Genomic DNA, 12,965 nt, shown 5'->3' on the forward strand with positions numbered 1-12,965 from the left:
TGTATAAATTCATGTTCTAAGAATTTTCCAATAATTTCGATTTCTCAAGTTTACTGAATTTTTTACCTCCAATTTCTCACAAATTTAAGTATTCATTGCATTCACTGCAGAGTATTTCATGAGAATTTATTTGCCACAAGAAAATTTACATAATAGAAAATGTTTTTATTCTTTGTGTCCTCCTTCTTAATAACTGCCTTCACACGCTTCCTGAAACTTGCACAAGTGCACCTCAAATATTCGGGAGACAACTTCTCCCATTGTTTTTTAATAATATCTTTAAGAGAGTCGACATTACTGTGTGATGTTCTATTGGTAGCATGTTCTAAAATGCCCCAAATAGCATAATCCAGAGGATTTAGATCTGGGCTAGAAAGTGGCCATAAACATGATTCCAAAAAATTGCTAAAGTTGGATTTGCAGAAATCTTGTATTTTTCTAGCAGTGTGGGCTGGAGCACCATCCTGTGTTCATATATAATTACCATCTGGGTAGTTTGCTTTAAGCCATGGCAATACCTGGTATCTCAGAGTCTTGTAGTAAGTATTAACATTGATCTTTTCATCAGCTTTGTAGAATTTTATAGGCATTTTCTTTCCATCAGAAACCACAACACCAAAAGCCATAACTTGAGCAGGATGTTTTGTTTTGAATGTCCCCTTAACCTCAGCTGTCGATTTTGCGATAAATCTGTCATTTCTGCGGTTCAGAACAGCATCGACAGTGAAGATATTTTCATCTGAAACGATCGTTACAATGGAGGACTTTTTCTTGAACCATATAATAATTTTCTTGCACCTTTCCAATCTCTTTTCCTTCATAGCTGTTGTCAACAAGTGTTTTGGTGTTCTTGTGTAAGATTTTAGCCTCAAATCATATTTTTACTGCATTTCTAATGGTCTTGTTGTCTACCTCAAGTTCAATTGCCATTTTTCTCATGGATTTGGTTGGATCCTTTAGAATTTTGGATTTGAGAGCTTTAATAAAAGCTTTGGTACGTTTTTTGTTGATTCCTCTACTTCCAGACTTCCTCGTAATAGTTTTGCTCATAGCCATTCTATTCTTTACATTATAAACAGTCTTTATTGATACTCCAACTATTCTTGAAATCTCCTTTGGTGTGACGAGTGCATTCAGCAAATGACACACTCTTTGACATTTGCTTTCCTGATTACTCACATGGGCAAAAGTTTCTGAAAAGGTAAGGATAATAGTGTTAGGTATGATTATGACATCAATATATGCTAGGTTTCAAAACAATTGACTTAGTGCCTGCTAAGAAAAAACAACTTAACGTTCATTGTAAATTTTGCTTCCCCACCCTGTATATATATATACACACATACGTGGAGGCGCGTGGCTTAGTGTCAGCACCATGATCGTAAGATTGTGGTTTCAATTCCTGGACCTGGCAACACGTGTTCTTGAGCAAAACACTTCATTTCACATTGCTCCAGTCCACTCAGCTGGCAAAAATGAGTAACGCTGCGATGGACTGGCGTCCCATCCAGCTGGAGAACACATACACCACTGAAACTGGGAAACCAGGCCCATGAGCCTGGCTAGGCTTTAAAAGGATGCAGTGGAGGCGCAATGGCCCAGTAGTTAGGGCAGTGGATTCGCGGTTTCAATTCTCAGGCTGGGCGTTGTGAGTGTTTATTGAGCGAAAACACCTAAAAGTTCCACGAGGCTCTGGCAGGGGGTGGTGGCGACCCCTGTTGTACTCTTTCGGCCCAACTTTCTCTCACTCTTTCTTCCTGTTTCTTGTGTAATGCTGCGATGGACTGGCGTCCCGTCCAGCTGGGGGGAACACATACGCCATAGAAACTGGGAAACCGGACCCATGAGCCTGGCTAGGCTTTGAAAGGGTGCATAAATAATAAATATATACATACATACATATATGTATATATACATATATACATATGTATGTATATAAAATATATACACACACACACACACGACTCAGTGGTTGGAGTATCGGACTCACAATTATGAGGTAGTGAATTTTATTTCCAGACTGAGCTGTGTGTTGTGTTCTTGAGCAAGACACTTTATTTCACATTGCTCCAGTTCACTCAGCTGGTAGAAGTGAGTTGTGATATCACTGGTGCCAAACTGTATTTGCCTTTGCCTTTACTTTGGATAACATCAGTGGTGTGGAGAGGGGAGGCTGGTCTTCCATAAACAACCTTGCCCCCTTGGAGGGGAACTTTCTAGGTGCAATCTCATTGTCATTCATGACCTTGGGTAAATATCAGAGACATGGAGGAGGGATTCGCATGTAGGGGCAACATAACCAACTGAGGCCCTGCATATTTTAACTGCTTCACACACATTGTAACTGCTATAAAAAAAAATGAAAATAGGTTGTTCATTAATTTAGCATGTTTTCCATGGGTTGGATGACTTGACAGAAACTGACAAGGCCAGGGGCTGCACCAGGTTCTATAGTCCATTTTGGCTTGGTTTCTATGGCTAGATACCCTTTCTAACACCAACTACTTTACAGTGTACTGGGTGCTTTTTTTTTTACATGGCATCAGCACCCACACTAATGCTTTTACATGGCACCTTGGTTTCAAATGGTTTCATAGTTCATATGTCAAATAAAGCTTAGCATGATGGAAATTTTTTTTCTACTAAACTTCCTTTAAATATACTATATTCATATCATTAAAACAAACCTGGCAACTTGGGAACACACATCCCAGTGGGGAAGCTTCTATATGGTCACTGAACTTGCTAAAAATAGCAGCTAATTCTCCTTTAAATCACAACCTCACATATTTAAAAAAAAAAAAAGTATTGGATAGTGTATTCCCACATGTATTATGGGTGAATAAAAGTGAGGTGGTTATTGCTGGAAGACCTATGAACATAGTTCTATTGGCCCAGAGTTGACTTTGGGCAAATCAGTAACAATTCTGGATTGCATTGTAGAAGGGCCATGATTTTTAACCTTTTAGCATTCAGATTTCTCTGTCGACTGTAATGCTTATTTATTCACATTAATTTGAATTAGTCATGCACTACTTTGTAGCTTTGAGATTCCAATGGCATGCGTGTTTATTTTTAGAATAATATTTTAGGGTAAATGTGAGAGGCCAGATCTGGCTAGTTTGAAGATAAAACAGATTATTTTGGCCAGATATGGCTAGTTTAAATGTTAAAGGGTTAAACTGATAACAATTATAAGAAAAAGAAAGGATTTTGATGCCTTTTTTCTAATGATTGTATCTGTCTCAGTTAAAAGAAAAACAAAAAAGACTTCACACCATGCCTTTGCTAGAGAGAGAGAGAGAGAGAGAGAGAGAGATGCACCAACACTTGGTACACATTTTCACTTAAGCAAACTGGAACGACATAATATGTAGTGTCACCTGGTCTAGAAATTGAAGCTATGACCTTATGGTTGTAAGCCCAACACTAGGCCACGTGCTTAAATAAAATTAAAAAATAATAAAAAATATCAAGGTAGTGATGTAAAGTAACAAGTGAAAGTGGTAAATAGAAAAGATGTAGGACAAGCACTGAAGAATAATAGTGAAGCATTGGAGAAATGATAGACAAATAATCTTTGAGTTTTATTATTAGCAATGTCATGTCAAGCAAGAAAGAGACTTTTTGTGCTGCATTTTTCACATTTCTATATTAATAACTCTTTGTAATTAGCTGTTGTTAAGCATTTGCAGAATAAAAATAATTTTCTTTTTCATGCTGCATACATTGTGATTGAGAGATTTGTCAACTATATTTACCAGCCTACATTTAGACTTAAGGATACAAAAGCATGTATAAACCAGTGGTTCTCAACCAGGGTCCATATATGATTTGGTAGTGGTGGGGATCCATGCAGCAAAATAGTAGATTGGGGATCCACAATAGTACTTAAAGGGTCCCTGAAAAAATTTTGCATTGGTATGTATTGCAAGAAACATCTGGGTTTCTTTATCTAACATTTTACATAGTCCAACCTACACAAGTTAATGTGTGAAAACATTAATAAATAACATTCTAATAAACCTTGACATTAGGAGGGCAGCCAGCCGTAGAAACCATGTCAAATTAGATTGGAACTTGGTGCAGCTTACCAGTTTTCAGTCAAACCGTCCAACCCATGCCAGCAAGGAAAACAGACGCTAAATGATGATGATAGTTTAAGCACCAAATATTAGCCCCGTGACTTTTTTATTTTTTGGAATTTTCAGAAAATGTTTGCAAATTTGTGTTCAACACACGGGAATTCATACAATTATGCCAAACCAAAATAAGAAAAAAATTGTGTGATTTAAAGGTGATTTAGCTGTTGTTTTTAGCACATCTCACGACCATCTCATACCGTCCTCGTTTTTTTGTCATCCTGATATGTATTGATGTTTTCAATATTTTTCTCCCCATAAAGACATTTATTCCTAGACTGAGCTGTGTGTTGTGTTCTTGAGCAAGACACTCTGCTGGGATTTAAGCAAAAAATTCGGACTGTCCATACGTTAAAATCTAATCTAAAAAAATAAATAAATGAGGAAGAGAGTGGACATTTTAGGATTGGGGGGGGGGGGGGGGGGTAAAAACTTTTTTTTTTTTCATAATCGTATGAATTCCCACATTTAGAACACGAATTCGCAAAAGTTTTCTTAAAATTCCAAAAAAATAAAATAGTTATGAGGGGGTACTTAAACCAGAATTCCGTCACAAAATGCATTACTTTCGGCTTTAGGTTTCAAGTTTAAATGCTGCCGAAATCGACTTTGCTTTTCATCCTTTCGGAATCAATAAAATATGTACCAGACGACTACTGGGGGAGGGAGATGTAACCCCCTCCTCCAAAATTTCAGGCCTTGTGCCTGTCGTAGAAAGGATTATCATAAATACCACTAAGTAAAATTTCTTGCAGTATTTAGTTAATTCCCTTCATATTCTGATATAATAGACAATAGCCTCCCTCTGAGAATACGTGACGTCATATAGTAGAAATGATTCTCAAGCTACTGCTTGAGTATTCCGTTCGTATCGAGATGTGCGGGCGTCGTGTCGTAATGTTGTCGGGCAACAGAGAGGTCGAGGTTGTTGGTACTAGTAACTGGAGCAAAATTGAACCCAAACAAATTAAAGGGCTTGCATGCAGATCGGCACCGGGAGAAGTAGGTGCAGAATGACTTGCGCCGTAGTGCGCTGTATCGACAATTTCGAGGTTAAGTTGCTTGCGTCTGGTTCGGTCTGGACATCCAAGTTGGATAAGAAGAGGACGAAGCAGAGTGGCCAATCTAACTCAGAACTGGGCTGAAAGGAAGCCATCTCTGAAAGACCGAAGTGGCAGACGCTTACATTGCGTCCGTTATATGTTACACTCAACTGACTTGCTCTGTTCCAGCTTTTATCCGGACAGATCAGAGTAGCTGCTAGTTTTTGTAGAAGTACCGCGTTTCTCTGGTCAGGCGGTCCATCTGTTGCCAACATTATGTGCACGGTGTACTCGGAATGCTGTGACTGACGGTGAGTTTACAAACACCGGGATTGCGAGATCTGCAGAAATTTCTGGATGGTGAGCTAGTGTGATTGCCGTTTATCAAACACGTATTTCTACTGCCCGACTCTTTGACAGAGCTGCAATCTTGGTTCAAGCAAAGACCAAAACCTCTGGCCTCTGAAATGTTTTAGGCGCTCATAAACTCCTGCATGTCTGGTAATGCAGCCAATGGAACTTCCATGCGTGATTTCTGTAGATAACTAGGGGTAGGGAAGAGCAACAATATTGTCATATTGCCGACGAGAGTCAACTAGCTAGTTGAATTCAGAGAATTTTCGACCAGAGCACTATGGATAAATTCTAGAAATCATTAGCCCGACAGTGCTACAGGAGGGCATTGCTGGTTTGAAATAAACTTCACAGGTTCGGAAGTGCTATCAACCGCACTTTTTCGAAATGTTTGCAGAGCGAAGAAACCATTCTGCATGCACTCGTTCAGTGTCCGAGGATTGCTCACTTGTACAGTTGTATCTGACAACTGTTGTCGCGTCCAAGACACATCCAGCATCAGCTGTGTCCACATTGCTAGCAAACAAAATAAAAAGCCGGAAATTTATTAATTTAGGTTTATTTGAAAGTGAGAATTATTAGGATTGTGTGGTTTTATTGGCCTCAAATGTTTCGTGTACAGTATTTCGATTCTTTGACTGTTTAAATTCTATTGAAAAGGTAATACACAAGCTGTTTGGCTCTATGGCAGCATTTCAACCGTGACCATCTCGTCTATTTCCTTTAGTACTATGCACCACATTATCTATTGTAAAATAGTAGAATGTGATTTGAAGGTGATTAGACTGCTATTTCTAACATGTTTACCTCGCCTGTGTACATTTTGTTGTCATAGTTCTAGACGGGCTATGATGAAAGGCATTCCAGTCATGACCATCCCTTCTTTCCAGGAGTATTTAAGGCTACATCATCCAGTGTACCCCTTTTTAGGGCTACGTTATTTAGTTTGTCCATACAATAGTTAAGACAGTAGAGTGAGAACTGGCTCTTATTTCTAGCAAGAACGAGCGCTTCCCTATCTCTAAAGTTCAGCTGACCATTAGTGGTTACCGTTGAGAGTATTTTGGAGCCTAAGTGCAAATAAATACACAAATAAAATTGTTGCGATATATAGGCGCAGATGTGGCTGTGTGGTAAGAAGCTTGCTTCCCAACCACATGGCTTCGGGTTCAGTGGCACGACCAAAACCTTGTGAATGGATTTGGTAGACGGAACTGAAAGACACCCGTCATATAAATGTGTGAAGTCTTGGGGTCGATTTGTTCGACTAAAATTCTTCAAAGTGGTGCTCCAGTATGGTCGCAGTCAAATGGCTTCAATAAAAGAATATATGAATGTAAAAAGGGTCTTGTTTAGTTCCACCGGCATCATCAAACAAAAGTCTCTGTTATAAATAAAATTAAAATTCCTTTCTTGAAAATAAATCGTTGCCAGTAACCTTTATGTCGAAGTCCCATATCTCAAGAAAAGGGGGAGGTGTTTCTTGTATTTCATACAACAATAATTACGATTCTAAAAAAAAATTCCAAAAATTTCAATTTTTTTTCCTATGTGACATGGAACTTCGAAAGGCAGAACTTATACACACACACACACACACACACACACACATATATATATATATATATATATATTCTTTCACTAAGCTTCAAATCATAATGTAACTTGTTCATCATATAGTTTTGAAATAGTTTTTCGAGATCGTTGTGAATATGTTATGAATGAGATCCAACCGCGACCATTATCATCATCGTTATTATTAAAGCAGCGCGATGACAGAATCGTTAACATGCCCGACTAAGTGCTTGGCGGTATTTCGTCCGTCTTTATGTTCTACGTTCAAATTCCACCGTGATCAGCTTTGCTTTCCATCCTTTCGTGGTCGATAAATTAAGTATCAGTTACGCATTGGAGTCGATGTAATCGACTTAATCCTTTCTCCCAAATTTGAAGCCTTGTTCTTCCAGTAGAAAGGATTATTATTATTATTATTAAATACAACATAAATAAACATTAAAAGTTTCTTTTAATGTTACTTTACAATATCTTACGATTCGTCAAAACAAGTTCGGAAAAAGTTTTAGTTTCGTACTTTTCGTCTTATTCATTCATTCATTCATTTGTTTTGTGGTGTGATTTTTCTTTGTAAATTCATTAAAGTATTTAAATTTCTAATGAAAAATTTTTTGATAAATAATTTTTTTATTCTTCACTGATTTTTTAAACTAATTTTATTTTTTTTATTTTTTGCAGCTGCTGTATTGGTTGCCACGTGATCACTACATCCGGGTGATCGGCCATAGGAGAAATGGCGGTTGCCGTCACAATTGTGTTGTCGGTATCAGAGCCGAGTGAAGCGATCTAGTGGGAAGGAGAAGTAGAAACAATGAATTTGAAGTGGTGCAAACATACGCTTTCTCTTCCTGTTTGAACTTAATCAAGATACATCAGCGATTATACAAATATGGCGGCCTTCGTTCGTGACTTTAACGTCTTACAACAAGAACTAGAGAAAACTAAAGAGAGCTTAAAAGATGTGGATGATAACATTAAGAAATTAACCGGTCGCGATCCGACCGAACCAGGTAGGACTGGACAGCAGCGAAGAATTCTTTTGGGATTTAACGAGCGTGGTACGACCGACCCGGCTACTACTAATCGGAGCGGTAGAAAACGTGTGCTTCCTGTCGGCAAGTGGGCTGTTACCGAAGCCGATGCAGGCCCCCGGAAAAAGCGTGGAAACATCGCCAGCAGACTCGGTCCTCGACCCAGCCGATCATCGCAAGACAGCGGTGATGCAGATGAAATGGTACGCAAACCATCGGTACCTTCGTCTGTAGTGGCTACATCTAGGGATTCGTTAACTCGTAAAGACATGCTCGATGCCCAAGGTAAAGACGAGCGAGGCATGGCAAGGAACAAACGCATGTTCGGCCTTTTGTTGGGAACTTTACAAAAATTTAAAGATGAGGCCAAAGATAAGAAAGATAAACACGATCAACGGAAACGAGTGGAGCTGAAGTTAGAAGAAAAAGCTCAACAGGAAAAAGATGAAATTCGTAAAGAACGTGAACTTTTGTTTCAGGTTCGTCGTGAGAAACAGACTAGGATTCGTTTATTAGAACAAAAAATGGAACTTGTTTCAACACACGAAAAATGTGAAGCAGAAATTCGCAAACTGACAAATTTTATTTGTACAAAAACTAAACCGTGCATCTTCTACTTACCGAAGATCCACACACCTGCCACCGAAAGTCGCCTGTCGGAAAGTACCAAAGTGGTGAATGAAATGATCGCCGAACGACGTCGGCGATTGACAGCCGAGATAAATGAACTTATGGGTCCCTCATCTTTCGCACACTTAGCTGGTGAGGATGAGCATGGCCTGGACATGGAAGAAGACGACAGTGAAAATATTCCAGCTGGTCCTACAGGGAGAAGAGATGGCGGTGGGGCAGGAAGCGTTGATGGTGACAAACGTTATCCTATTCATTACCGCGGCAGTTCCGCAGGTAATAAAGACTGGTCAAGGAACAAAGACAAAAAGACATCGTCTAAGAGGTCATCAGGTGGTGGTGGTGGAGGAAATGATCATCATCAACATCATCAGGATTCTAAAACTGGTAAACACGGATGGGAGGTACACCGAATGTCAAAATCTTGTAAAGATCAACAGTCACAGCTGCTGCAACAGAGTTCCACGGCCATTACCTCTTCCACTGCAGTCTCTTCTAAGTCAGTTTCAAATAAATGGCAGTTGTTAATGGAAATGGACAGTGGCTTAGAAGAGGACGAGGAACGTGTTGTAGTACCCAATACTGCAGCTCCGAACATAAATCTGCCTATGACAACACTACCACCGACGTCGTCATCATCTTCAGCACTTGTAACTCGACATGATGAAGATGATGATGATAACGGTGATGACGACGACGAGGAAGAAGAAGAGCGCGATGAACGTGGTGAGGTGGAAGAAGGTGGTGACAAAAGGGAAGTTTGTATAGAGGAGAATATTAATGGCACCGAGGACAGGCGCCTGGTAGATGCTAGTGGTGTTGCCAGCTGCCGGAGAGTTGTTTTGGCAGCAGATGTTGACGACGATGATGATGATGATGACGACGATGATGATAGAGGAGGAGGAGGTGGTGGTGGTAATGATGATGATGAGGAGGAGGAGGACAATGATGATGAAGAGGAGGAAGATGAAGGGGATGATAGCAATGATGTCCATAAACCCTAATAACAAATGATGCAAACAAACAAACTCTACATACATTGGTTTTGGTTTCATTAGATCTTTAATTTACCATATTTCATGTTTCATTATATTATTTTTAAAATTCGTATCTGATGTTTTTTTTTTTTTGTTATTTTTATTTATATATTCTGATAATTGCTTCCCCCCACCCTCATTTCTACAATGTTTTTCTTTGCCACACCCACCTCTCCTACCCACCCTCCAAAATTTTATTTGAGAGGTTTATAAGAATTGGTAAAACACGAAGTTTAGATATAAGTTATTATTACTACCATGCTCGTTTATATATTTTTTGTAATCCTTTCATATATACATACAATGTATCTTGGACTGTATATGGTAACTGAAGTATGTTTAAATGTGTGACCACAACAAAACGCTCATAATTTATGGCGTGTCTGTGTGTGTGTATGCATACGTGTATATATATCTGAGGGCCTTGAACTTTTTTGTTGGAATTTATTGTGGGGCATTGAAAGTTAAACATAACTACTTTTATCCACTCATGCATTATATATGTGTGTGTATCATTGTTCAATCTGAGAGGACATGCATATATGTGTGAGTGTATCAGAATCACATTCCTCGTTTAGTGTTTGATACACAAGCATTAAAATGAAATGCTGTTAAATGGTGTCAGTGTGAAGTTTTGTAAAGGCCCATGAGTAAAACATTTGTTATCAGCAACAGTATCAAGAGTATGTTTGAACTGTCTTATATTTTACAGGTGTTGGTGCCAGTTTGCTGTTAAACTTGGTTCTGACAACTTTGATTGCATCTAAACACCTTCACTGCACTCGTTAGCATTATTTAAACACCACCTTTGACAACCTATGGGATTTAATCTTTAAAAGAAAAATATTGGATAATGGCAGGCTAGCAAATTTCTCTTCAATCACATCAGACGACAAGCTGGCAAAATCAAGCATGTTGGGCAAAATGCTTAGCAGTATTTCTTCCTGCACACTGTGTTCTGGGGTCAGCTTTGCTTTTCATCATTTTTGGGGGCTGATAAAATATGTACCAGTTGAACACTGGGATTGATGAAGTCAGCTTAACCTTTCCTTTAAAATTGCTGGCCATGTGCAAAAATTTGAAACACTTAACCAAGGCAGTGTGCTGGCAGAATAATTAGCATGCGAGGTGGAATGCTTAGCAGCATTTCATCTGTCTTAATGTTCTGAGTTCAAATTCCGCTGAGGTGGACTTTGCCTTTTGTCCTTTCAGGGTCGTTGCAAAAAGTACCAGTTACTCACAGGTCAATATAATCAACTTTAGGCCTTGTACTTATAGTAGAAAGGTTATTATTTTAATTAAGGTGGTGAGCTGGCAGAATTGTTAGCATTCGGGGCAAAATGCTTATTGGTGTTTTGTCCATTTCTATGTTCTGAGTTCAGATGCCATTGAGGTTGACTTCATCTTTCATCCCTTTCAGTCTCAATAAAATAAGTACCAGTTGTGCACTGGGATCAATCAATGTGATCAACTTACTCCCTCCTCTAAAATTACTGGCCTTGTACCAAAATCTGAAGCCATTATTATAATTAGGGTGGCAAGCTGGCAGAATAATTAGTGCATCAGACAAAGCATTTAGTGGTGTTTCTTTCAGTTCTTTGTTCTGAGCTCAAATCACACCAAGATCAAATTTGCCTTTCATCCTTTTGGGGCTAATAAAGTACCAGTCAAGTACTGCAGTCTGTATAATCAACTAGCCCCTGTCCCTCAAAGTTGTTGGCCTTGTACCAAAATTAGAAGGAGTTATTATTGTGATTTATTTTGGTGGTGGTGGTTGGATGTAATAAATATGCTTATTTAATTTTGCTGCTGTCACCTTTAGGATATGCATAAACTACATAAGCTCACACTTTCCCATCCATAGCATCCTTTATTTCTCCCCATAACTTGTTTATTTTTTGGAATTTTCAGAAAATGTTTGCAAATATGAGTTCTACACACAGGAATTGATTGATTATGCAAAAAAAATATTTTTGTGTGTGTGTGATTTAAGGGTAATTTAGCAGTTACTTTTAGCACGTCTCACAAGCCCCTGTTACCTTCCTTGTTTCTTTGTCTCTCTGACATGTATTGATGTCTTTTCTATACTTTTCTCCCCATAAAGACATTTAATGAAATGATGATGCATCCAAGAGTGGTCCATTGCTGAAATTTAAGCAAAAAAAAATAAGACTGTCTATTTAAAACCTTGATTTTAAAAAAACTAAAAAGGAGTGGAGCTTTTAGGATCTGTTGTGGGGAGTGTTATAAAAAACTGGAAAAAAAAAAGAAAATTTTTGTTTTCATAATTGCATGAATTCGCAAAAAAATTTCTGAAAATTCCAAAAAATAAAGTTATGAGGTGTTATATGGAGTGCTTAAACCAGAATTCTGCCAGTTCTTCTGCCTAGACATGAGACATTAATGTAGAAAAAGATAAGTGTGAAGCAATGCCAAACTCAATACTTTTTGGTATTTAGTTTGTAGTTGTCTGTTTTCTTTTAAACATAGCTCAAAATTCCTCCAGGGTTATTGACATTATTATTTTGCTTTTCACCCTTGAAGATTGGTTCATTAAATAAGTGCTAATAATGTACTGGTGTACTCTCTTAAAAATGTGGACCTTGAATTAAAAAAAAATATGATTGACATATTTGAGACCACCCCTTTTGGTTCTATGATACAAAATTCAAGTTTTTAAAGATATCCAAATTAAAAACCTCCCATCAAAATTTCATGTTCATTTATGACGATGTTATTTTACTAAATTCTTAATTATTTTCAAAATTAATCAAAAAGAAAGCAGTGTGTTTCAACAGAAATGTCTTTCATCTTTTGCTTGTTTCAGTCAGACTGCAGCCAAGCTGGGGTACAGCCTTGAAGAATTTTAGTTGAACAAATTGACTCCAGTACTTTTTTTTTTAAGCCTGGTACTTATTCTATCAGTCTGTCTTGCCAAACCACTAAATTATGAGGATGTAAGCACACCAACACCAGCTGTAAGGCGGTGGTGGGGGGACAGACACTGACACAAAGACACACTCACAAATGGGCCTCTTTCAGTTTCCATCTACCAAATCCACTCACTAGGCTTTGGTTGGCCTGACACTTGCCCAATTTGCCATAAAGTGAGACTGAACCTGGACCCATGTGGTTGAGCAAAAAGAGTTAATA

At 38.4% G+C, this 12,965-nt stretch overlaps 1 protein-coding gene and 1 long non-coding RNA gene across 2 annotated transcripts; one reads left to right on the plus strand and one right to left on the minus strand.

Moving 5' to 3' along the window:
• Positions 1 to 109: 109 nt before the first annotated feature.
• Positions 110 to 6,106, minus strand: LOC149131207 (uncharacterized). The gene is made up of 2 exons (XR_016238265.1): positions 4,709 to 6,106; positions 110 to 1,193 (listed from the first exon to the last, which is right to left on the minus strand). It is a non-coding gene; the product is annotated as an uncharacterized LOC149131207 (long non-coding RNA).
• A 1,720-nt stretch (positions 6,107 to 7,826) lies between these two features.
• Positions 7,827 to 12,085, plus strand: LOC106881878 (uncharacterized). Its single transcript, XM_089341353.1, has one exon. The coding sequence runs from the start codon at positions 8,004 to 8,006 to the stop codon at positions 9,777 to 9,779; it is 1,776 nt and encodes a 591-aa protein (XP_089197479.1). The 5' UTR covers positions 7,827 to 8,003; the 3' UTR covers positions 9,780 to 12,085.
• The last annotated feature ends 880 nt before the right edge of the window (positions 12,086 to 12,965 follow it).

Source organism: Octopus bimaculoides, chromosome 24, assembly GCF_046866305.1.
Source record: "Octopus bimaculoides isolate indiv1 chromosome 24, ASM4686630v1, whole genome shotgun sequence".
NCBI classification, from domain to species: Eukaryota; Metazoa; Mollusca; class Cephalopoda; order Octopoda; family Octopodidae; genus Octopus; species Octopus bimaculoides.

Excerpts from the sequence above, each read along its gene's own strand:
- LOC106881878 (XM_089341353.1), top strand. The coding sequence starts at position 8,004 with ATGGCGGCCTTCGTTCGTGACTTTAACGTCTTACAACAAGAACTAGAG.